Here is a 23,031-nt window from a genome sequence, read left to right on the forward strand (position 1 = left end):
CACCTAAAGGGTAACATCCTTACCTTGCTTTTTTTTTTTTTTTTTAAATGAGGATTTTTCCTAAAAAGGCAGCCCTCGTCCAAACCAGGAAAAACAAGTTCACTTTTTGCTATCCCATGGTGCCCTGGAGTACTACAGGACTCTACAAAAGTACTCCCACAAAAGTCAATGCTGGGGTCCATCTTCCTCAATGCTATCATACTGTAAAAAGGGAGTAGGGTGAGGTAAAGTTTAGTGGAGTTTAGTGAGGATAATAATGAGGAGTGAGAGATGAGCCTTCCAGTACTGGGTACCAGAGAAACAAGAAAGATATCCCAATTTTCTATGTGAAGTAAATGAGTTGATTTACCACTTAATTGGATACTAGTGTTGTAATTGTACTTTGCATCGCCTCAGGAACAAATGTGAAGTGCTAAAAGAGATCATAGCACACCACAAGGTGTTACAAGGGCCATGTAAATACCTGAGTATTGGATACTGGGGGGGGAGTAACTGCGTGCCTTCAGCTAGTAGTAGAGGAGCCACCTAATTTGTAGAAGAGGGCAACATGGACAATCAGGGGTAGTTGCTAGTTTCCCTGTACAGGAGTCACTGAGTTGTCTGAAACTTTACAGACTGGTTGGAGAGGTGACTGGGACAAGCACAGAGAAGGAAAGAAACATTGAAGAGATCAAAATAAGCCGAGGGGTTTGGAATGCTGGGGCAGTTTGAAGTCCAGCAAGTCTTCCAGCTTCTGCAGCTGCCTTGTGGTGCTAAAGCAGATGAGGGTTGCTCTCCAGGCAGATCTCCAGCTGCGCCTTCTAGGCCCTCCAGTAGAGGTCAGGGAAGACAGCTGCTAGCAGCAGCTCAGGAATTCAGTCAAGTCTGCAGTCTGAGACAACTTTTGCATGGTATCCTAACGAACGCAGACTCCAAGCACTGATAAAGCAATCTCCATAAGCAGATGCACTGTAACAGATTTGGGGTTACATTCCACCCCCCAAAAAAAGTGTACCACAACACATCACTCCATAAATGGCACTTCAAAGCACGAAAGGAACTGAAAAATCAGCTTAAAAATGTCTGTAAGAAGATGGAACTAGAATAGTTATGAAGAGGTGAGTTTCACTTAAGTACCTTTCTAAAAAAGGTCAGCTTTGAAAAACACTCACCACATAGGACAATAAATTACTTTACATGTACAGACTTCTTTTTCCAAAGATTCCAAAGATTGTCTGTTGATAGCTAGCAATTAGTTTCAATCCTTTAAAAATACTTAGCCTATAAAAAGCCTGAGTTTAATTCAAATAAGTTATAAATAATATACAGTTAATAATTTAACTATAAAGCACTAGGCTCTTGATGCCTGGTCTGCTTGTTTCAAGGCCGCTCACTATTTGATGCAAAAGTAATCCAGGACAGTTGTAATTCCTCTCCTTCCCTCCACCCCACAAGGCTGAGGATTTCTGAGAAAAGGCTCATGATTTCAGGGAAAACAAACAACTCCCACTTTCCTCAGTCATCAGGCACACATGGCATTCATCACATAGCAGCCTAATTTATGGTTTATGTTAGAAATCTTCACAGTTAGTTTATGAAGCTGTGGAAGAATGTTCTAAATCTGATCTCAGAAGGACACAGCTGGGCTGCAAAAAACACACAACCAGTCAGAAGTGACATAACTCAAATAGTGCACGTTTATTCTGAACGGTATTTCTAAAGAGTTTGAGAAAAACAAAAACATGCTCCTGATGTACAACAAGGGCAATGATATAGATTAAAAATGGACCATCTTATTTGTAAAGAATTTGCTCCCCCTGCAACTTAAATTGTAACATTGAGAATGCATTTGTAAACTGCAAACAGCATACCTTGAACTAAATTGAAACTCAAGAGACCAGGGGTGGTCTCAGCCAAATTAATCAGGAAGCAGTCGCAGATTCAAAAGAAACATCCAAGTCAGCAAACACTTTACAAAACACAGACTTTGTGGATAGCAGCTGACCCTGGATTACAACATGGGGGAGAATATAACAATGGATGTTTGGGGGGATCAAATTTTTACTAGACATCACAGGGCACCATCAAGAATTAACAAAATATCACATAAATTTGTTTCAATTGTAACAGTATGTCATATTTAGTTGGCAGGTTTAACCATTAGCTGCATCATGTAAACTCAGCCAGTTTCTGTATACACAAAATAAATTCTCTCCCTTCCCCCTCCCAAAAATGAGGGATATCTCTCCTGGATGATTCTTTTTCCCCTGTACCATGGTGTCCTCCAGTAGGAGTCTCTTTGTAGGTATCATCTTCATACTTCAATCCATGTACGACAAAACCGGTTGCAGAGGTTCAGGAATAACGCTTATTTACACACCTTATGCTCTAAAGCTGCTAGTTGCATACCCTTTTCTTGCTACATCTTCATCCAGAACAGGAAATGCTGGTGGCTTTTTTTTTCCTTTCCACTTAAACTCCTAACTTAAAAAAAAAAAAAAAGTATTTGTTCGTAAGCCGTTATAAGTCATCATTTTTGAGCTACAAGGAGGTCCTGTTGCAGCAAAATATAAAGTAACTGAAGTTCTCTGCAGTAAGCTCATGCTTCACGCAGTTTCAGTGTCTCTGGAAAACAGCACTACGGCATTGTCCTCCTACAGCCACACAGCCGATACACTAACGCAACTGTTTGTCATTCAGAAGGACTGACCTTCACTCTCCTCCATGTACAGGGAACACAGCTTTCTAAGAGATGTAGATTAAACCTTGTTTTCAAGATTCAACAACCGTTTTCCAGGATTAATAGCCTGGGAAAAGGAGTCTTGGATGCGTGGTTACTCTTTCGTCCACGTCTCCTACAATACATTTCATCAGAAGTTACAATGAGGCAGGTTTGCTGTGGAATAGGAGCTCTAAGAATTGTTTTCAGGGATACATTCATAGAATGATGGCAGCCCAAAGCAAAAAGAGACAGAAACAAAGGTTAATCCAAGTAAGTTCAGACATCAGACTCGTACTTTTAAACCTGAAGGAAAACTGTCTGTGAAACACACCGATTTGTGGAAGCCTACGACAACAGCAAATCCTAAGAGTTCATATCCCCACACCCATCTACCCAACCCAAACACTTACCACTTAGTTCTAGAAGAATGAAGAGCACTTTGCTTGGCACCAGAGGCAGCTATGGTCTGAGTTACAGCTGTGCTGCGCAAACATCCTCAAGTACAATACTATCTCTCTCTCTCTCCTGCCACATACTTCTCTTGATTTGGTCTACAGATGGCCAGGGAAACTATGCTGGCATATGACAAGCTAATTGTGCTTCAGTACATCCCCTTCTAGAAAGATGCTGGAACTGCCAACACCACCAGTGCAAGCAGGTCCTAAAAATAAGCTTTTGTCATCAGTAGGCTGCCTCTGGCCAAAGAAACTGGCGTGCAGCTTCCTGGCCAGAGAGTCTGCTACCAAGTGTTGCAAACACAGGTGCCCAGGCCATGCAGAGGGGCTTCTGTTGTTAGACATCTGCCCATCACCAAGACTCAATTAGTGCAAACCCAGCAAAGAGAGTAGCTGGTTCCCAGCATAGGTCTGTCCAGATAAACACCTCACACCTCTGGGAAAGGAGCAGTAATTCTGGAGCAGCTTGTACGGTCACCCCTCAGGTAGCAGAGACCACAGAGTGTGCGATGAGGGGTGCCATCCCTTCCCTTATGACAGCTCTCACCTCAAAACCCTTGGTTCCCAAGTCACCCTCAAATGACTGGACAGCACCTACTACCAAGATGTATGCTGCAGTGCGCACTACAGGTTGGAGGCTTTCGAAGTGGAGGAATTCAAGATGCAGGATCAAACTTAAACTCAAACAGGAAAGAAATGCAGTTCTGCATCTACTTGGGGAATGGGGCAGGTTGGTGTTGTCTCAGCTCAGTGCACTTTCCCAGCTGCTTGGAGAAGAGTCCAAGCTCAAGTTGGTATTTGTATTGGCATACATAAAACTGCTGCCAACAGTGCATAGAAAGGAGCACTGATGGTCACACAAAGAAAGCATGGAAGGATGCAAAGCGGAGCTTAACAGAGCTTACTGTAGCTTGGAGGTTACAGTACTAGGAAGAAGCGATTCAGCTTATTTTTCTAAACCCGTGAAGTGGTCTAGAATATGCTGCTTTCTCCAGTGCTCCACGAACACCCTCTGAAGAGAGGAGAACTGCATTATTAAAGCTGAAGGGAAAAAAGGGGAAAAGAATCTTCAAAGGGGCAAAACGTGCAGTTTTTAAACCACCTCCTCCCGAAGGAGCACAAACACAGCAAGCCAAGCCACTCCCAAGCAAATCCAGGAGACCCATGCAAAGCTATGTGATTAGGGTCAGATTCTTACTTATGTTCTCAACCCTGCTGCCTGGCTTCCTCAACCCTTGCCCCATCTCAGATTTCCTCATCTCGGATTTGTCACCACAGATTTAGTATCCGTAGCAGATTTACCTGGAGACAGGTGCTTGCCTTATGTGATCAAAGCAAGTAAGATGGTCACAATCACTTTTCCCATTCCAACAACACAGGTAAAACTAACTTTCAATGAGCCCGACAGCGTTTCACCCATTTTTTAGAACAAAGATCTTGCCTCAGGATTCTTTTTTCTCTTGCCAACACCAGCTATAGCTCTTACTCTGGCAGAAGTCTGCTGGGAATTTGATAAGTGAAGATAAGAAAAAAAACAAAGACCACTCTAAACCCTCCTCTTAGTCAGTTAAGAAATGTAGCACCAGCTTGGGTGAGGATTATTTAAAAAAAAAAAAAAAAAGCGCATTCAAGAAGATCAGCCCAGGCAGAGTAAAAAGGTATGGTAAAGTAGCCCGCCCTTCTCAGCAAAAGATGGAGGAAAAAGCCATACTCAAAAATATTGGGAAAAAACTAAAAATACTTTTTTTTGAGGTGGGGGGAATTAAGAGGAAGTACGGGAAGTACTGAAGTAACATTCAAAGGCTGGGGGGAGTAAAGTACCCTGTAGGTTATAAAAAACACGATCATGTAGGAATCAAAGGATGAGATATTGCTGTTCCTTTCCCCCCCCCACCTCAGATTTACATTCTGCTTACTGAAAGAGATTAATTCTCTGAAGGAAGCTTGTCATCAGGATAACCTGCTCAAGCCCTCCGCACCTCAGACTAAAGAGATCTGCACACCTCTTCCCACCCCTAAAAATAAAAAGATCAAAAAAAAACCCCATGATCTGACAATCCTTGGAAGAAGCATTACATTTTGTTGGAGAGAGGTCAAGATAAAAAAAAATTAAGGGGTGGAATAAAAAAAAAATCAATAGGCCTCTCTTTCCTTATTTGGCGACAAGCAAGTGCAAGAAAGTGTTCATTGGGGTTTTGTTCAGTTGTCGGTCTTTTGCACATCTGCGTTCTGGCCAAGACAAGGGGCTTTGAGGTTTTTCTGCAGCACGTGAGCATCTGCGGGCTCTATCCTCTTGTAGTAGTTTTTCTTCGTCTCAATGATCTCAAAGCCAAACTTCCTGTAGAAGTCAATTGCTGACTCATTGCTGATCTGGACATGCCTGGGATAGAAAGGAGGAGAGACAGACAGGTATCAGAACTCTGTGGGTTAAAATTGTGCATCCACACTGTGAACAAAGGATAAATATAAACAAGGTAAGAAAAGGAGCCAAATAGGAGGCAGGAATGATTGTGTAGTTCAGGACTCAAAATTTTGATCTTAATTTAATCCTGAGCTAACACAGCTCCTAGCTGGCCTGTGGCAATCATTCTGAGAATTAGCAAATAAAACTCAAACCTCAATAAAACTATTTTAAAGAACACATATTAGAGAAACTCTGCAATACCGCTGCGTAATCCCAACTTATCTATCATTTCTAAATTAAGAAATTTTGTAGAAATACATAGAAAAAGTTTTGGAAATTTTTTTTAAACTTCCTTTAGAAACACTTCTCAGATGGCCCAAAACAGCTGTCTGAGTGATGATCCCTACATCCTGTAACACAAAACTGGTGATTGCACTAACATGCCATTTGATATGATTTTAACTCTTTGCTCATTGCTAACTGAGCTTCTCCCTTCACAAAAAACTAAGTCAGCACAAATCAGCCCTATGAACTTACAGATTTTTCCTCCCTTCCCTCCCCCACAGGTTTTACAGATCTTGCTCCAGCGTATTCCCAGAATTTGAAGGCCTCCAAAAAAAAAGAAAACAGCTACTAGTTCTTCCCTCTAAGCAACTAAGGCATTTATTTGCACAAGTTCTACAAAAAAAAAAAAAAGCTTGGCTCAGCAAAAGGTATTCATCAAATACCCCCCAAATTCAGTGGACACTGCACAAGCTCATGAATCACTTTGTCATGACAACGTGCTGCATAACCATAGAACCAAAGCAACTTTAGAAGTAACAGCAGAGCAAAACAAAAAGATGTTAGTGTCAAGTCTAATAAACACCAAGTATCTAAAAGTGAATTTCATAACAACAAACTTAACCAGTGATATCAAATTGGGTGCCTATACTGCAGAAGTATGCTCAGTCTGTAGGGGCACAAGCAACAGAGAGCGGTAAAACCAACGGGCCAATCAAAGAATTTTGTTGTGCCCAACTGTGGGGGCTATTTATCATCATCCCAGAATCCCACTCTATTAAACTGAAAGAAGGATTATGAAGGATTTTTTTCATTAATAACAGCAAACAGTTCCTCTGCTGTGCACACAGTAATGTGCAAAAAAGAAAGCCCGTGCCAATTAGCAGGCATCTGAGAGAGAATTCATTACCACTTCCTCTGAGAAGAGAACAGAAATGTAAGCCAAAAGCAGCTTTAATCAAACTCCTCTTTGAAATACCTGCTCCTCTTATTGAGTGCACACAGAGCTACACTAGTAGAGGATTCGCACCTTTTTGGCACAGTAGGACTCAGCTTGAGGAGAAAGTCACTCTATCTACAGTAGTATCAGTGTATGAAACAGTCCTCACTGCACATCTTCAGTGCTGGCAAGAGCTCAGGGTGCAGTTCCTGTGGCAGCCTAAGTGCATCTAACCAAAGCTGCTGTGGGATTACCCCCAGCAGTGCCCAGTGCCTGTGCTGGAACAACCAGACAGTTATGTGCAGGGAAAACATAGTTTAGAAAAGCGATCTGGTCAAAAACGCTTTGGGTCACTTGGTAATCACAGATGCCAATGCACAGGAAGAAGGAGAAGCGTGCAACCAGCAGTGAGGGGAAGCAAAACTCTGGCATCCATGGATTTCAGGCTCTATTTCCACTGGGATCTATTAAGATGGCAAAGCCCTCTCAAACAGCCCAGTTCCCTACCCTAGTACTCCACATGTTGGTATCATGCCAAGTGCTTATGTAGACACGTGGTTGATTTTTTTCAAAAACAAACCAACCAACCCCAGAACTAAAATGCCAAAAAAACAATTTTCCCCAGCTGGGTCAGGTCACTGACCAAGTTTACTGTGTTGCTGCACAACAGCTGACCTGTCACACCACAAGAACGGGAATAAACAGTCAGGCTTGCAAGCACCTGTGCTGATGGTCTAACACATACCATGATAAAAGATAGCAAATGACTCAAAACTACATGCAATACTTTTTTTTTTTTACTGTAGCATTGTCCTCAAATGGAAAACTTACCACCTTTTTTTTTCATGCAATGTAATTCTGTTAAAGATCATCGCTTTATAACTAAACTGCTTTCAAATTCAGCAAATGTAGAGAAGCTGTTGTAAAGCAAGCAAGCTCTTGGTTTTCTCTGCATCACACAGGCAGCTCAAAATACAACCCCCAGCTTTCTTGTTAGCATTTACAAGGAAAGATGTTTCATGACCCCCCTGAAATAGATGCTAAAAAGCTTCTGGATCTCCCTCCCTATGTTCCCAAGTACCCCTCAAGTTCTCTTGAATGTATGGGCGCGACCCATTTACTTACAGATAGATGTTGTCAAAAGTGCCATCTTTTTCACAGATGTTTAAGACATGATTCAACATTTTAGTTCCTGCCAAAAGGTAAAGAAATACTTAAAACCAGAAGCGCACAATCAATAAGAGCTTTCCTGAGCAGAGGCAGGTTAACCAAAGGTAGGCTAAAATGAAAGAGCATGCACTGATGACATCAGCACTATGCTCTAAAATCAGAAAATAAAATTTAATATGGAGATGTCGTCTGTGAGCACCAGAATTTGAAAAAATATCAGTTGTAAGAAATACATGTTGCAAAGCCATCACTGTGAATGATACTCTTATAATTATAAATGCACCAACTTTGAATAAATCAACTCTCTAAATAGCTTATGATTTTTCTCCACTGCTGCATTCAGGAAGAGGTTACTAGAACTAGGAAATGCAAATCAAATACAGTATACAAGTACTTCACCATCTTTCTACATACCAAATTCCACTCAGTTTTATTCTTTATTTCTCTGGAGAAAAAACAGCCCATAAGCACAAGTATGGAGCACCTTATCTAAATACAAGCTTCAAGGTCTCAAACTCGGATAAGATGTGGTCAAAGCAATGTATAAACTAGTGAGAACACTGCTAAGTTTTTCTAGTAAGATATAAAATATTTTTCTTGGTTTCAGGTTTTTAAAGCAAGTAGCTAATACCATAAGGTTTTGATTAACTTGGCCTGCAGATTTGCAACATAGAGAAATAGTCATTTCTGTATAGACAGAACACAGGTACTACCCCTGAGTAGCACAAGTCAGCAGTGGGAAAATTATATAAAAAGTTAGCAAAAAACCTTCATTTAGAAGACTGAAGAAGTGACCCAATGAAGGACAGCTGTGTTTCTGGGCTTAGCAATACAAAAAGGTTGTTTATGTACTTGAAAGCATTGAGAGGAAGGGAACACTGGTAGAAGGGCAGGACACATGTCCTGTGAGGAGAGGCTGAGGACACCTGGGTTGCCCAGCGTGGAGAAAAGGAGGCTGAGACATGACCACATGGCTCTCTGCAACTCCCTGAGGAGGTGCAGCCTCTGCTCCTGTCACTGATGATGGGATGCATGGGAAGGGCACAACGCTGTGCCAGAACACGGTCAGAATGGACATTAGGAAAAGTTTATTTCCCACGAGGGTGGTCAAACACTGGAGCAGGCTTCCTGGAAAGGTGGTTGATGCCCCATGGACGTCAGTGTTCAAGGTATTTGGACAATGCCCTCAGTGATACGCTTTAACTTCTGGTTAGCCCAGAAAGGGTCAGACAGTTGGATGAGACGATCTTTGTAGGTCCCTTCCAACTGAGCTACAATATTCTGTGAGTTGTCAGAGGTATGCAGCCAGCATGCAAGTTATGGCATGGTATCTCTATCCTTTGATTTGCATATTTATAGAAGCTGTGTGTTTCTATCACAGGATGATGTGATTAAAAGAATCTGAAGTACTGAATTAGAAAGTTCTACAAATAAAAGTCAATTTCTGAAATACAAGAAAGCAAGAGCATGTCATACATCATTCTCTCCCCTGTGCTCCTTCTAGAGAAATCACTGCTCTAGAAGTGCACAATCTTGGGCTATCTTGGTTAAAGTAGAAAAAACTCTAAGAGGGAATTTCAGTAGCTGCACAGAAACCTTGTTTCTTTTTAGAACTCAGACACAAAAGATCTCCTTACCTATTCCTAGCCTTCGGTAGGGTGCCAGGCATCCAAGTGTCATGATGTACAGTCTCTTCTGGTTCTGGGAGTGATCCACCCTACAGCACACTGCTCCCACTGCAATATCATTGAAGTAGGCTGCCAGGGAGAGACACAAAGCGTTATCAGCCACAAGACTCAGACTGCACATGCAACTCCTTCGGTTAAGCCCTGTATCTTCCTTCTTTCCCTGTTGCTAATTCCCCCACCCAGATAAAATCAGACTGTGGCCAACACTGAGTGAAATTACCAGCGGTGCTCTGACACAATGGCTGGTTTATTTCAGTTAAAACCAACTAGCAATGACTTCAGAAGGTAAGCTGGCTGCAAACATCAAGTTTCCTGCTGTAACAGAAAACATGTCTATTCCCAGTGAAATGCAAGCTATTTAGAACACAAACCCTTTGAGGTTGGTACTGTAGCTTTTTAAGGCTCCCAAACAGTTATTTCTCATTATGTTAAGCAACAAAATAGAAGGATCTGCAATTCAAAACCGTTAAGGACAGCAACAATGAGCATTTCTGCCACCACAGCCCACAGTTACTGGGAAAAAAAGTTTGTACCTAATTTGGCTAGTTCGCCAACCTCCAGTACATCCTTGTAGAACTTGTCATTGTAGCTCACAGGAAAAATGACCTGGTTTAGCCTCTTCAGCTGCTTAATGTTGTGTGGCGTCACATCTCCCAGCTCGATCCGGCTACTGGAACAAACCAAAACATGCTTAACATCTGACACACTCCAACATTTCTATGGACACCAAAAATGAGTTACTTCATGTTTAGGGAACTGTCCTGTCTAGGAATCAGCTCAATGCATATCTGAACTACACTGTTCATACAATCAACTCTTTAACTCAGAAAAGTAGTGCTATACTGTCAGAAGTTTCTCAGGCCACACTTAACACTCACATACTCTATAGTACATATGTTTTATTGGGTTGGCAGACAGGAGAATACTTACCTGTGTAGGAACATTACAACAAAGAAATCTTGGGAGTGACAAGAGGCTAGGTAGATACCAAGAAAATGAAGTCTTCACCCATGCTCCAAAGACAGCCTTAATTCTACCAACTATCAATATGAAGTTAATGCTTAGACAAGTTGGTATTACACATCTGTCTCTAAAATGCAGCAATACTGTGTGCAGCAGCAAACTCCTATTAAGCCTGTTAATATGTAAGAGTGCCACTTTCAGGGTGGCACACGCATCAATTATGATCATCACCGAAGTCAACAGGAAGAATGACTGAGACAGACTTGAAATACCAGTACTGCGATGAATTATGCTGAGAAGAAACATTCCAAGCTTTTCCCTTTTATGAGGCTAACTTCCTGGTAAAAACACTGCATCATATCCAGAAGCATATGAACAACTTTTTTTCTGCAATATGTCCCCAAGCCAATTTCTTTGGAGGCAAGTAGTTTTAGCAAGGACTACTAGAATGAAAAATAAAAGACAAGCAATATTTTTCTAAAATAGTCATCAGAAGATGCAGGCAGGAACAAAGCCAATGCCTACAGAGTTAGAAATATACACAATTCTAGGTTCGTCTGCAACCCCGGCTTTACCAAACACAGACAGATTGTTTTCTGCCCCAACACTGTTAAAGAGGTTGTTTGCTACTTCTTAAAAATGTACATGTTTTCAAAAAAGGCAGTTTTATGAGATCCTTGTATGCCAGTCTTCAACGTTACTTCTAGTAACATGTAGCTGCTTTCCATCTCCAACGCCTTTTGTGCCTAGTCAGCTTGTTTTTTTCAAATAGGCTGATGCCTAGGGCACAACAGCTCAGCTCAATTTACATAATCCAGTAAAGCAAAGAAGAGATGATAACCAACAGCATTTTTTCCTACAGGAACTGTACCAACAATGCTGAGCATAATCTTTGTCTGCTTTATTAACTGACCTTTATTATGCATCAAAAATCACCTTAAACAATTAGTACTCGAGATACCATATCGGTTTTAGTTGCCACTACCAATGACGGTGATAGGTATCCAATGCTTTCTAGGCAGTTATTCAGGCTGCAGAGCAATTAACAGAAAAAAACTACAGGAACAGAGAGTTTAATGTTTACTTCAACAAGCCTAGCTTGCCCTCACACCCACCTCTCCCCTTTTCTTTTACAGGGAGAACCACAGCCTCCCGTTCTGCAAAGCTATTTCAGCCTCATGCACCAAGGACCGCCACTGCCCGCTCTGACACAGATCTCACTCTACCTAGTGAGCCCTGCAAGAGAGGAACAATTGATAAGCAAGGCTTCCCTTTTGGAGAACCACCTGGCCATAACTAATGGACCATCAATGAGTGTGCAATTCTCCATCAGACTAATATGTTTCAACTATCCTAACTACACAGAACTAATGATGGTACTCGCATATTGAACCTTGCTGCGTACAAAGTCTAACCTTTCATCACATATTTACCAAACAGATCAAAAATCTTCTGTGTCAAACATCTCGTGGCAGCACGGATGCCTACAGATTGTTCCAGGCAGCTCCTCACCTTCCCCACATCACAATGAACAGGTCATTTTCTTCCCCCTCCTCAATGCAAGGGGGATTTCTTAAGCATGAAGGCTTGTAGTTTGCTCGTGAGCTCTGTCCTGTTGCACAGAAATCTCTTGAAGGACCTCTCATCAGAAATGGACAGTATGTTCTCCAACAGTGATCTCAGAACTGACAGAAGAAACCAGAGTGTCCATAATCTTACACTTTACCTATGCCAACATCCCCAGGCATACTAAAAGCAGCAGCAGGATATATCGCTGCAGTTTCTAGCTACAAGCCAATATGCTTTGCTCAAACAGTAAGCAGTATCCATCTTCCATGGCTCCTACTGCCACGAGCCCTTTGTTTTACAACTTCTTCCACCTTCTAGAAGAGTTTGCTCTCAATAGTAGGATTCCCTTCTTCATGTTTCACCACTTGTGCAAGCCCTTCTGAGAATTATATTCCAACATGAAGTGCTGAGCTTGTAAGGGACGATCTCCTCACAGCACGGAAGTACTGCACGGTAAACAAGTGTGCTATCAAATGATAGCAAAGTTATTAGACAGTGAGGTAATTAACACTTGTTTTACGCCCAGCTTGGCACAGCTGTTCAGCCTAGCATGGCAGGGCTTCTTCAGGCATGCACAAAGCAACTTGCATCCTTGCCTCATCCCAGCCAGCACTGCTGCCACCTTTACTCAAAAAAGGGCAGGAATTAAATCATAACATGTGAGGTTCCTGCATGTATTAGTGTCCACGAGTGCTGTGCTCAAGAAAAACACCTCAGTAATCTCATACCAGGTGCAAAGAGAAGGCCTCTTTTGCTGCAGTCTGCATCAGAGTGGAAACCAAAGGGAGCAGGTCCCACCTGCCCACTTAGATCAGACTAGCTGCAGAGTAGATGGTCAGTAAGAAAAGAAAAAAATCTCATTCACCATGATTAACCAGCAGATCCCTGGTTCAGTAGATCACTAACTAGCCTGAGCTTTTACAATGAATTAATGGTGAAGTTATTGCAGAGCAACTCCCACTTTGCACATCGGCAAGTCTCCAACTACTAGCAGGTAGCTTGTGCTTGCTGATAACACTTTCAAATTAGTCATTGATGAAGCAAGAAATCAAGCATTAGAAGACATTGGGCCAGGCACTGTGAAGTATTTCTGATGAAATCACAGAAGGATTAGGATATCTTACCAAAGGCAGTTAGGATTGAGATGGCTGAGAAAGGCATGGCCTTCCCCAAGAAGGTTCCAGACACAAAAAAATGAGTACGTAAAGGCAGGAGGAGAGTTGGAGGCTGCTCATAGCAGCTGAACCAAGACATAACCTCTCAAGTGGTCAGGCCAGAGAAACAGTTCCAGCAGCAGGTGGCTGAAACGTGCTGCTGACCGATTTCCTGTAGCCCCTGGGCTCCCCACCCCGTCACACCTATTGCCACATTCGTTGCTTGCCTCCTGCCATCTCCTCCTGCCAACCTCCTCTGCTCTGTCACTAGCTGCTTCCTCCTGGCTTGAGAATTGCAGCAGGGCCAGCAAGTTATCCTGGAGGATAATACAAAAGAAGTTTGAGAACCACCACAGGAAGCGTAAACTGGTATGCTAAGTACATATGTTTAAATATTATGTACTCAAACCATAAGTTATGTTAATGTATAGCACTGGCTGATTAAATCAACACCACATCTATTACACACCTTTAATAAGTAAACTAAATGAGCCAATGGAAAGGAAGACCCACATCATGAGAGTTCACTTTGCTGGAGGATAGCACAGCCAAAGTGCCACTGGGGCCTCAAGTAAAAACAAGGGAAAGCTTTCCCTGCTGCTGAATGAAAGTAGTGCTTTTGCTGTCCCCAAGCCACTCATTTCCACCCTCTTATTGGCACAAAGGTTTGTGCAACAATGTGGTGAACCAACCCCAATTAAAACTAACTTAGCCAAAAAAAGAAAAGTTTAGTTTTAACCCACATCAGTCCCCCGATTGGGTTCACCACACAAAGTCTGCTGCCAACACAGAGGAAAAAAAACTGCCAGAGGCAGAACTGCTTCTTGAGCAGAAGCGCTAGCTTACCCCAGTTTAAACTGCTTCTGGGAGAGCCGTGCAAGAGGAGCGCAGGGATAATTCAGTGAGTAGGTGATTTTGTGCTCTACCTTATCACATGTGGAACAGCATGCACTTTGTTACGGGTACTTTGTCTCAGATCTTTTGAGGCTGGGGTTGTTTTAAGGCCCTAGTTTCAAAGTACACCACTTGGCCACTCCTTTCTTTCCACTAGAGTAATTGCAGTAGCTTTTCTATTGCCTTTTTTTTTTTCCTAAAGCAAGCTAGTTACAAGTAGACCAGTTTTCTCAAGTTACTTTCAGTCAAACCAGTAACAAATTTCCTGTATCAGTTAGTTTGATTAGGCCTGTTCTGTGTATTCCAGCTGGGCACAGGCTATACCACAAACACCTATCCTTTACTGTTGCAAGGAAAAATTTACATCATGAGAGAACCTGAAGCACTCGGAAGTGACCTGTCCTTCCTTAACAAGTTATTCTATTATTCCAATAACATCCTTAAGAAGATACAGACTTAATACAGTCATCCTGCATCTCAAATATCTCCCCATATGCAGGAGGCAGCAGTCAAGTGTATCCATCTTACATGTCACATCTTCTGGAGCACTGCAGGCCCAACACCCCATGCAATTTGTTTTAACAGGGAGACAGAAGGGACTCGTGGCTCATCACATCAGGCCTCATTACACACGGTGCTCATCTAGGAAAGCGTAGGAGTTCCAGCCCCTGGAGCCTCTTAAACATCATCCATTGCAAGGCTACTCCCAAGCCATCATCATCCTCAAAGTTTTATTTCCAATTCCCACCCTGAATGTATTCAAGCCCTACCCATCTGCTCTTCTGCACTGCTCATTTGCTTCAGCAGTTGATGTGAGGCATCAAACCCCACAGCCTGGCTTCTCAGACACCTACCGTGCCCTCTTTCAACTTTCCTGATCTTGACTTAAAGCCAAGATCCCAGCCTCCCTCTTTATTGCCCTATTGTCATCCTAGCTCTTCCCTGCACCCCTTCAGATTAATTTTCCTTAAACACAGTTGACCAAAACTGCTCACAGCACTCTAAATGCAAACTAGCACCTTGTACAACCCCAGTAGCTTCTCCCCATCCTCACTGAAAGTATTTTCCTGATGTGTCCTGGGACTACACTTGCATTTCTCCCAGCTGCAACGTACTGCAGCTCAGCTGCTGAGAAGGCACACGCCCAGACTTCGCCTGTGAGGTGAGCTGGTTTCTGGTGCACAGCAACGCCGCCTGCTACGTCAGAGCAGAGCAAAGCGTGATTCACAAAGTCCTGATGGATGTGGGAATTGAGAGAGGTGACACGGAGTAGTTACTGAAACTGGCTGCACGCCCAGAGCATGAGCACCAACACTCCTGCTCTCACATGCACTGCCCTAAGATCCTTCAAGCACTTGCCAGAAAAAACAAAAACAAAAAAAAAACACACAACACCTTTTGCAGGACCAAATGCAACCCAATTAATTATACTGCAGCTGCATGCCTGTCTGCAGCTGCAATTTGCACAGAGGCTGCTTTTCCAGTAGTGGCTTAAATTCCTTCAAGCACTTGCCAGAAAAAACAAAAACAAAAAAAAACACACAACACCTTTTGCAGGACCAAATGCAACCCAATTAATTATACTGCAGCTGCATGCCTGTCTGCAGCTGCAATTTGCACAGAGGCTGCTTTTCCAGTAGTGGCTTAAATTCAGACTGGAAGCAACACAGGTTAAGCAAGACATTAGCATTTCTGCCTCCTGCTCTATAGTAACGCAGAACTGCTACAGAGGAGGAGAGCCCATAAAAGCCAATTTCCAGAGTCACAGTTTGTGAGGAGAAATTAATTCAGTCACAGGGAACAGCAAGCATTGGACACCAGTTCAGAGCAGGCATCAGGGAGAAGAGGGAGAAATGCTGAGTCTCCTCATGCTGTGCGAATCTCAGTCCCATTCAGCTTTAAATAGTGCAAGTCCCTCCCCAGAGGGATGTGCTTGACTGAAACAGATCTCTGTGTAACTGATAGCTGGGCTCAGGCTTATTTAAAGCATCTGGCACTCTAAATTTAGCAGAACCCTATCTGCAACTCACAAAATTCACTGAGGTACAGGGGAAGAGGCAGGAGAGGGAGCAGGGGAAGAAGAGCACCCGAACAAATTAGGGGACTTCAGAGAAGGCTTGTCACCCACTAAGCAGCCAACTAGCTTTATTGCTTCTATTTTGGCTTCCAAGTCAAAGCAGGAGTCTAGACAGGATAATCCACTCCCATAAAATAAAACCAAACCAGAGCTATGAAAGCTATAGACCTGAAGGGTGTGGCTTTGCTCAGATTCAGCTCCAAAGCCAAAGGAGCCTCTCTAGATTAAAAAAAAGCAACAAAAACCCAACCAGATGAGCTGTCTTGCTAGGCGCACAAGTTAGTCTAGTTCTTGTGGGCAGACCAGTATGTTTTCAATTATCCAGAAGATCTGCGGGCTGTAAATCTGCTCTACTTCACTTGTCAGAAAACCAGAAGGATAAGTAGAAGCCGAACACGCAAGAACTCTTACCGATTTGCTCCTGAGCCCCCGGTCTTCTTTAGCCCCACTTACTACTGAGACCACATATTCACAACACCTGATACCCTGCTGGAAGCTACCCCCAGCTGGGTGCTGGGTTGTAAAAAGGGACAGCAACAGACATAAAGCTATGTAGTTTTAGAACCAGAATTAACAGAAGACTTTGCCCATATTGCAATTCAAATGGGTCTAGATGTGAACAGATTTCACCAACATGATGCAATTCCACAAGACACACTCCAGACCACCCTGTCCCCTCTCCTTTATTACAGAAAATACATGGTGCATTTCACTCAATTTTTCTTCATTATATTTGGACAATTTTCTCCGCCTCAATCTGGAGAATTTGAGGATCATACAAAGGACTGGATGGTCTTCCCATGCAAAAAAAAACAAAGTTATGCTAAAATAGCCCCACAATTTTCCCACCTCAATTCTTTTCTTTGATGTACCGAAGCTCAAATCTACATTTTGAGCTCCCCATCCCCAAAAAAGGGGAAGAAAAAACCTTAAAGTGGCAATACAATCACAAAGAGTCTCAGCCATCTGATTATGCAAGAGCAAGGGGGAGACAATAAGGTCATTTCAACAAGTGTCAAAAATAAACTTTCCCAAGAAAATTAAAAGCTTTCCCATTCCACAGTTGGACACAAAGAACAGGAATCGCCACACACAGCAGGCAGAACTTCCAAACCCCAAAATAATAATAATTAATAGCTGGTCTAGAACAGAGAAGCAGCCATGCGTACATCACTTAGTAGCCCACACCACTTTGCTTCTTCAAAGCACCTCATGAGGTAAAAGCTTATTGTGCTACCTGACCCAGGTGCATCAAAGTAAGGCAAAAAAGAGGAAACATCTTGCCTGTGATCACCCAGCAGATGAAGAACTGCCAGAAATCCTAACTCTCCATTGCTGGTCTAACCACTCTCCTCATTACTCAGGTAAGCTCACAGCCAGGTTCACGTTTTGAACCAGGATTCTGGTCAAAGCAGGAATCCTTCACCAGTTTGGAACGACTTAAAATTAGTTTTGCGGCTCCGCTACTGATACCCTGGGACTGCTTACAAATTACAGCCCCTTTCCATACCATCAATACCCCTGGCTATGAAAGTTATAATCTTTGCCCCCTAGGAAATCACCAACCTCCACTAATGAACATTCATGAAGTACTTAATGATCCTCAGGTGAGAACAGAGGTTTACCTGCAGATTCAAAACAGGAGTGATGCTGGGTTCACAAAGTGCCTGATTTACATACCTCTGAATACCTCAGAGAGGCTTCTTGTACTTCTACTAGGTAACAAACTTCTCCACGGAGAACTATCAGACAAACTATTTCTGTAAGTTGCCAAAACACCTTTCCTCACAAAGCACTTAATTAGTAAAGAAAACACGGCAACTCATTGTGGGTCTCCTGCCCATACTTTGGATTTTAATCACAGATATTATTTCAGGTGTTCAAATCACATATTATAGAAGCATACTATGAAAAACTAACAGAATGTGCTATCAGTTTTATGTGCTTAACTTCAACATTTCTAAAGGCAACAGTCATTGTAAGCTCCTGACTTACGAAGCACAAAAGGATGTTTTTCCCCTCTCATTTTCCTAATTTTCAAGAAGAATAAAATGGTCTCAAACAAAGAGTTTGTGCTTAAGAGCCACTTATTAAAAACAAACAAAACCTCCTTTAACTGCAAATTTTAATCTAATTTGTGATCCTTACTGGCAAGAAATAAGCACCAAGTAGAGAAAAGTGCCCCAAGCCTTGTACTCAGGAGAGCACGTAATACAATGGTGAGATGGGGGAAATGGGAAAACTTCTCAGGGGTTTAGATTCAAGTCTGCTAGGGCCAAAAATCAAACAGAGCTTGGGAAAGAAAGGGGAGAGGGAGAAGGAAGGTCACATGAGCTGAGGAAGCATTTCATACATCAAGATCTTACCGCGTTGCATGGCATTCTCAACCCAGCCAAAGAATAACTCTGCCCCCAGGAAAATTCAAATATCTTAATTTTAGTCTCCTAATGAGATTGTTGTGGAAGCGGGTTTGGTTCTATTTTCTACGAAGCCTCATTTCCTCCCCTTAATGAATTAATTCAATATGCTTTCTTCGATACAAATACGGTTACCCCATTTCAATACTGTGCTTCTCTGCTCTCAGGTCTTCGAGTCCAGGAGGCTCCAGATAACCAGCAAGTCTTCTACGCATTGACTGCTCCTCTCTTTTCTCTTCCCCTCCGCCGCCACCTCCAATCTCCCTCCTGGCAAACTTTTGCTCCTCTGAAGCTCCCAGGAAGAACACATGGGTCACTTCTTCGCTTCACCTCTTTCAGCAGGAAGAGGAAAGTAACCCTGACATCGCCTGCCCCACTTAAAGCAGAAGGGATGCAAGGGACCACTGCACTTCTCTTTTATCGATTCCCAAACAAATACAGAGATCTGACTTCTCCTGTCCTTCCCTTCTCCTCTTTCTGGGAAAAAATATCTAGTGCCTTCTCAGATTATTGGTCTGAACACTTCTAGTATTTGCCAAATGGGCAGGATTTTTAAGTTCTGAATCATTTCCACTTGTATAAAAGTATTTATCTGGCTCAACCATCACCCATTATTCCCCATTTTAGTGGAAAAGGAGGATGCATCATTTCTTTTGTCTTCAGGAGATGGCAGCAGAGTCTGTGGCATTTGGTAACTAAAGATACATTTTTCACAGGAGAATTGCCCAAACCAACATGTCCCAAACTAGCAAGCCCATACATATATGTAAAAGGAACTGAATGGTCAAACTCCACTCAAGAGCAATGATTCGGTTGCAGGATGCTTTCACAAGAAGACTACAACCCCAACTCTCTTCCTCTCCTGCCAAAGCTTCCTAATTCACAGAGCACCTTAACCTGGTTAAGGAATTAAACTTGAAGTGGTAGAAGTTAAAAGTTTGGTTAAAGAACTTGTAGTAAACTGCACTGAGTTCCAATAAGCTGATTTAGAAGAAATTAAGCCGACTGTAAGCACGCTTTAGGCAAGGTCTACATTTACTAACCAAGAAATCAAGTGCAGAAAATACAGCTCACGCTTGGACGTTTCTAGGTTCAGAAAAATCCCGAAACCAAACACTGATTTTCAGGCTCAATTACCTTTTTTGTCCTGCCTCCAGTACACGTGACAATTCAGCAGTTTTCTCATAAACTTGGAACTTCCTCCCATATACATTAAGCTTAGCACTGTGCCTTGCAAATGGAAACAAATCAACAGTTCTGCACGAACTTTGTAATGCTAACTTGGAGGGGGGGGGAATTCCCTGTTCTTGTGAGAAACACGTACAGCTTCAGGGCCTTGAAGGGTTTGCTGCTTGAATCCAGGCAAAACAAGCCGAGGTATCAGAGCTTACCCTAACTATTCACTGTGTTTATATATAATATTGATATTTTTCTGTTATAACCAGCATTCCCCAGCTGCGGTGCCACTTGCACAAAGCCAGCTAGAGGAGTGTGAGACCACAAAACCTCTCGGTTACCAGCTCCCTGGTGCAGCAGCTGCTGTCTGTGTGCATCTAGTCATGCTCTGCACCCCTCCGGTAGCATGGCTTTGAGATAAGGGCAACAGGGAAAGGCTGGAGGGCATCCTCACGGGCTTCCTCTGAACTGACACGAGTCAGGACAATAAAGGCATCAAAAGGCCCCAGACAGCAAGCAGCTCAAGAATCAGTGCAAGATTTTCTGTTTTCTTTCCTTAAAAGCAATAGCATAACAACTGTAACAAAACTACAAAACTATTGAGCAACAACTAAATCAGCCCTGCAAAACCAATAAAGCGCAGGGAGTATTATTTACATCTGCTCCACAAAAAGAGCCAAATTACTACAGGCAGTAAAACTTGAGTCCTTACCATTGCTATTTTTCCTCATGCAAATACAGTTTTAAAATAGATTTTCAAATTCCAGAACTAACAATAACAACATTTGTGAATAAATGACAAAGATGAAATGGACCTCTAGAGATTCATCAAGTTCGCTTACAGAACAGTGAATTATCTCAGTTTTCCAAATCATGTCTAAGAAAAATGGGAAACAGAAGTCTCCTCCTAAATCATTCAGAAGATGAGAGAAGAGCAAACATAATACCAAGTAACACAAACCCAGGTGGGATTTAATAGCAATTATCAAGCTCAGACACTGGTATTTAGCCCATCAATTAAGAAAAAATCTTAAGCAGCTGAGAAAGTTTTAAATGAAACAAAACTTTCACTTTCCCTGAACTCAGAGGTCCTCTGGAAAAGAGGTCACCTAATCTCACATACCTGGATGACAGAAACACCACAATCTGCTCTGTGTCATTACCAGTGTTACGTTGGATTTGGGGAACAGAGGGCTGAAAGCAACACACACTGACTATACAGTCTCTTTTAGATCTGAAATGTCAAAAACATCTGTGAACTTGCTAGTTGCTTTCTTAATTCTTTCTCTGCCAAAGTAGACTGTTCATAATTACAGCTGATGTTATGGGTCTTTGTGCTCCCAAAATTATCGCTGGGCTTTGTGGTGTGTGTTACTATGCAACATATGCACTCCCAGAGAAAATGCGCTCAGATGGGAGTTAGTTTGTTCAGAAGAACTGGTCCACAATTTTGGATTAAATGCTGAAGACAGATCGAATCTCTTCAAACAACACATTAGTTTCTCTAAGCTGGAAGCTTTATCTGAAGCTTTAGATCTATTTTGGGATCTATCTTCTGAGAGCACTTGCTTTTTAGAGATCTCCTCTGATCTTTGTAGCTTGACAAACAATTTGCTTTTGTTCCAGAGTATCCCTATGTAATTTAATGTGTTCCTTCTGCAGTGCTCATCGAGCCCTTTCATCGTACTGAAACTCAGTTATTTTTCAGTTTGAGTTCTGTCATCCCATTTGCCTCAATCTGAATTTTTAGACAACACCTGGATTCAATATTAAGATTTTATCCCACACAAGAACTGGCTGCACAGTGCTAACAGTGCTTTGACAAGACAGGAACGTGCTCTGCTCTTCAAAGACACGAAGGAATACCAGAAAAGCAGAAATACGCAAGCAGAAAACCTTAAGGGATTCATTCTCAAGCCACACTAGTGATAAAGCTGCCTTTAAGTGAGAACAAAAACTTAAGCAAAGCTCTGGGAGCAGAAGGGGGCTGTGGGTTCTTTACTTCCATAGTTTTTCATATTTTAAAAAGTAAGTTTAAAAGAAGTTCCTGTAAGAAGTCCTGAGCAGCACAAGCAAGGCCGGGCTCCAGCCCCTAGTGGAGCACGGCAGCAGAGCAGGCAACTCGGGCTGCGACCTGCCAGGAGACCTCAGCGGCTGCCGCCTGGCCTGAGCAGCTCAGCCGCTCCATTTAGTGGATGGAGGGTGGAAGGAAAACACATTTCTCGTGTCAGGAGCACTGCTGAGCAAGGATCACATCCCCACCACTATTTCCACCGAGCAGCACTCCACATGAAGCCCATCACTCCAACTATGAGAGGGCCCTTTTTAAGTCTAGGGCACCCAGGTGACTACAGGATTACCTGGGACCCCAAGCACAGCTATCTAACAGAGTTAGCTCATTACTTTTTCACCGCAGCCATCGCTAAGCCTTTCTACTGATACTCACCAGCCACTCACGACGCTGGAAGCTGCTTATGAGCTGTAAGAAACAGCAAAGCCCCTGCCATCAAGCAGCCTCGCTGCACGACCTCCCCCCTGCGGCTAATAAACTAAACCCCTCACCATCCCTTAGCAAAGCCTCAAGCACCTCAGCGCCCATTCACCCTGCCGCAAGCCTCCAGACGGGAACACTAACCCCCAGCCTCGCATAACGCGGGCTTTAAGAAGCAGACGGGGGAAACCCTCTCCTCACACGGCGAGGGGCAGGCCCGCGGCCCCACAGGGCGGCCGGGCGAGCCCTGCGCAAGGTCACCGGGCAGGGAGAAGCCGGGCGAGGCCCTCGGCTACCCGCAGCCAGCGGCGAGCGGGGCAGGGCCGGGCCGCGGCGTTGAAGGGCTCCGGGAGCCAACCGGTGGGAACCGTTAGGGAGCCGTTAACGGCCGCGGCGTGAGGGGGGGGGCCCCCCGCACTCACCCCTTCATGGCGCGGCCGGGCCTGGCCGTTACCCGCCGTCCGCGCTGGCTGCGTGCAGGGCCCGGCGGCGCGGCTCAGGCCTCGCCTTCCTCCTCCTCGTCCTCTTCGTCCCGGGCTCGTCCTGGAACCGCCGCCTCCTTCTCCTTCTTCTCCTCCTGCCCCGGCCGCTGCCCGTCGCCCCCCCGCCCCGCGGCCGCTCCACATGGGCCGCCGCCGCCACCCGCCCGC

The 23,031-nt window shown here is 43.4% G+C and overlaps 1 protein-coding gene across 2 annotated transcripts; it reads right to left on the minus strand.

The window, feature by feature from the left end:
- Nucleotides 1–1,653: 1,653 nt before the first annotated feature.
- Nucleotides 1,654–22,982, minus strand: NAA50 (N-alpha-acetyltransferase 50, NatE catalytic subunit). Of its 2 annotated transcripts, none has more exons than XM_084515433.1 (5): nucleotides 22,804–22,982; nucleotides 10,174–10,307; nucleotides 9,590–9,709; nucleotides 7,908–7,974; nucleotides 1,654–5,536 (listed from the first exon to the last, which is right to left on the minus strand). In XM_084515433.1, exons 1-5 carry the CDS (start codon nucleotides 22,809–22,811, stop codon nucleotides 5,356–5,358), a joined length of 510 nt encoding a protein of 169 aa, XP_084371559.1. In that variant the 5' UTR covers nucleotides 22,812–22,982; the 3' UTR covers nucleotides 1,654–5,355. The 2 variants fall into 2 exon arrangements, with proteins under 2 accessions (XP_084371559.1, XP_084371558.1); XM_084515432.1 differs by having other exon boundaries at nucleotides 10,174–10,310.
- Between the last annotated feature and the right edge of the window lie 49 nt (nucleotides 22,983–23,031).

Source organism: Aythya ferina (genome assembly GCF_964211825.1).
Source record: "Aythya ferina genome assembly, chromosome: 1".
NCBI classification, from domain to species: Eukaryota; Metazoa; Chordata; class Aves; order Anseriformes; family Anatidae; genus Aythya; species Aythya ferina.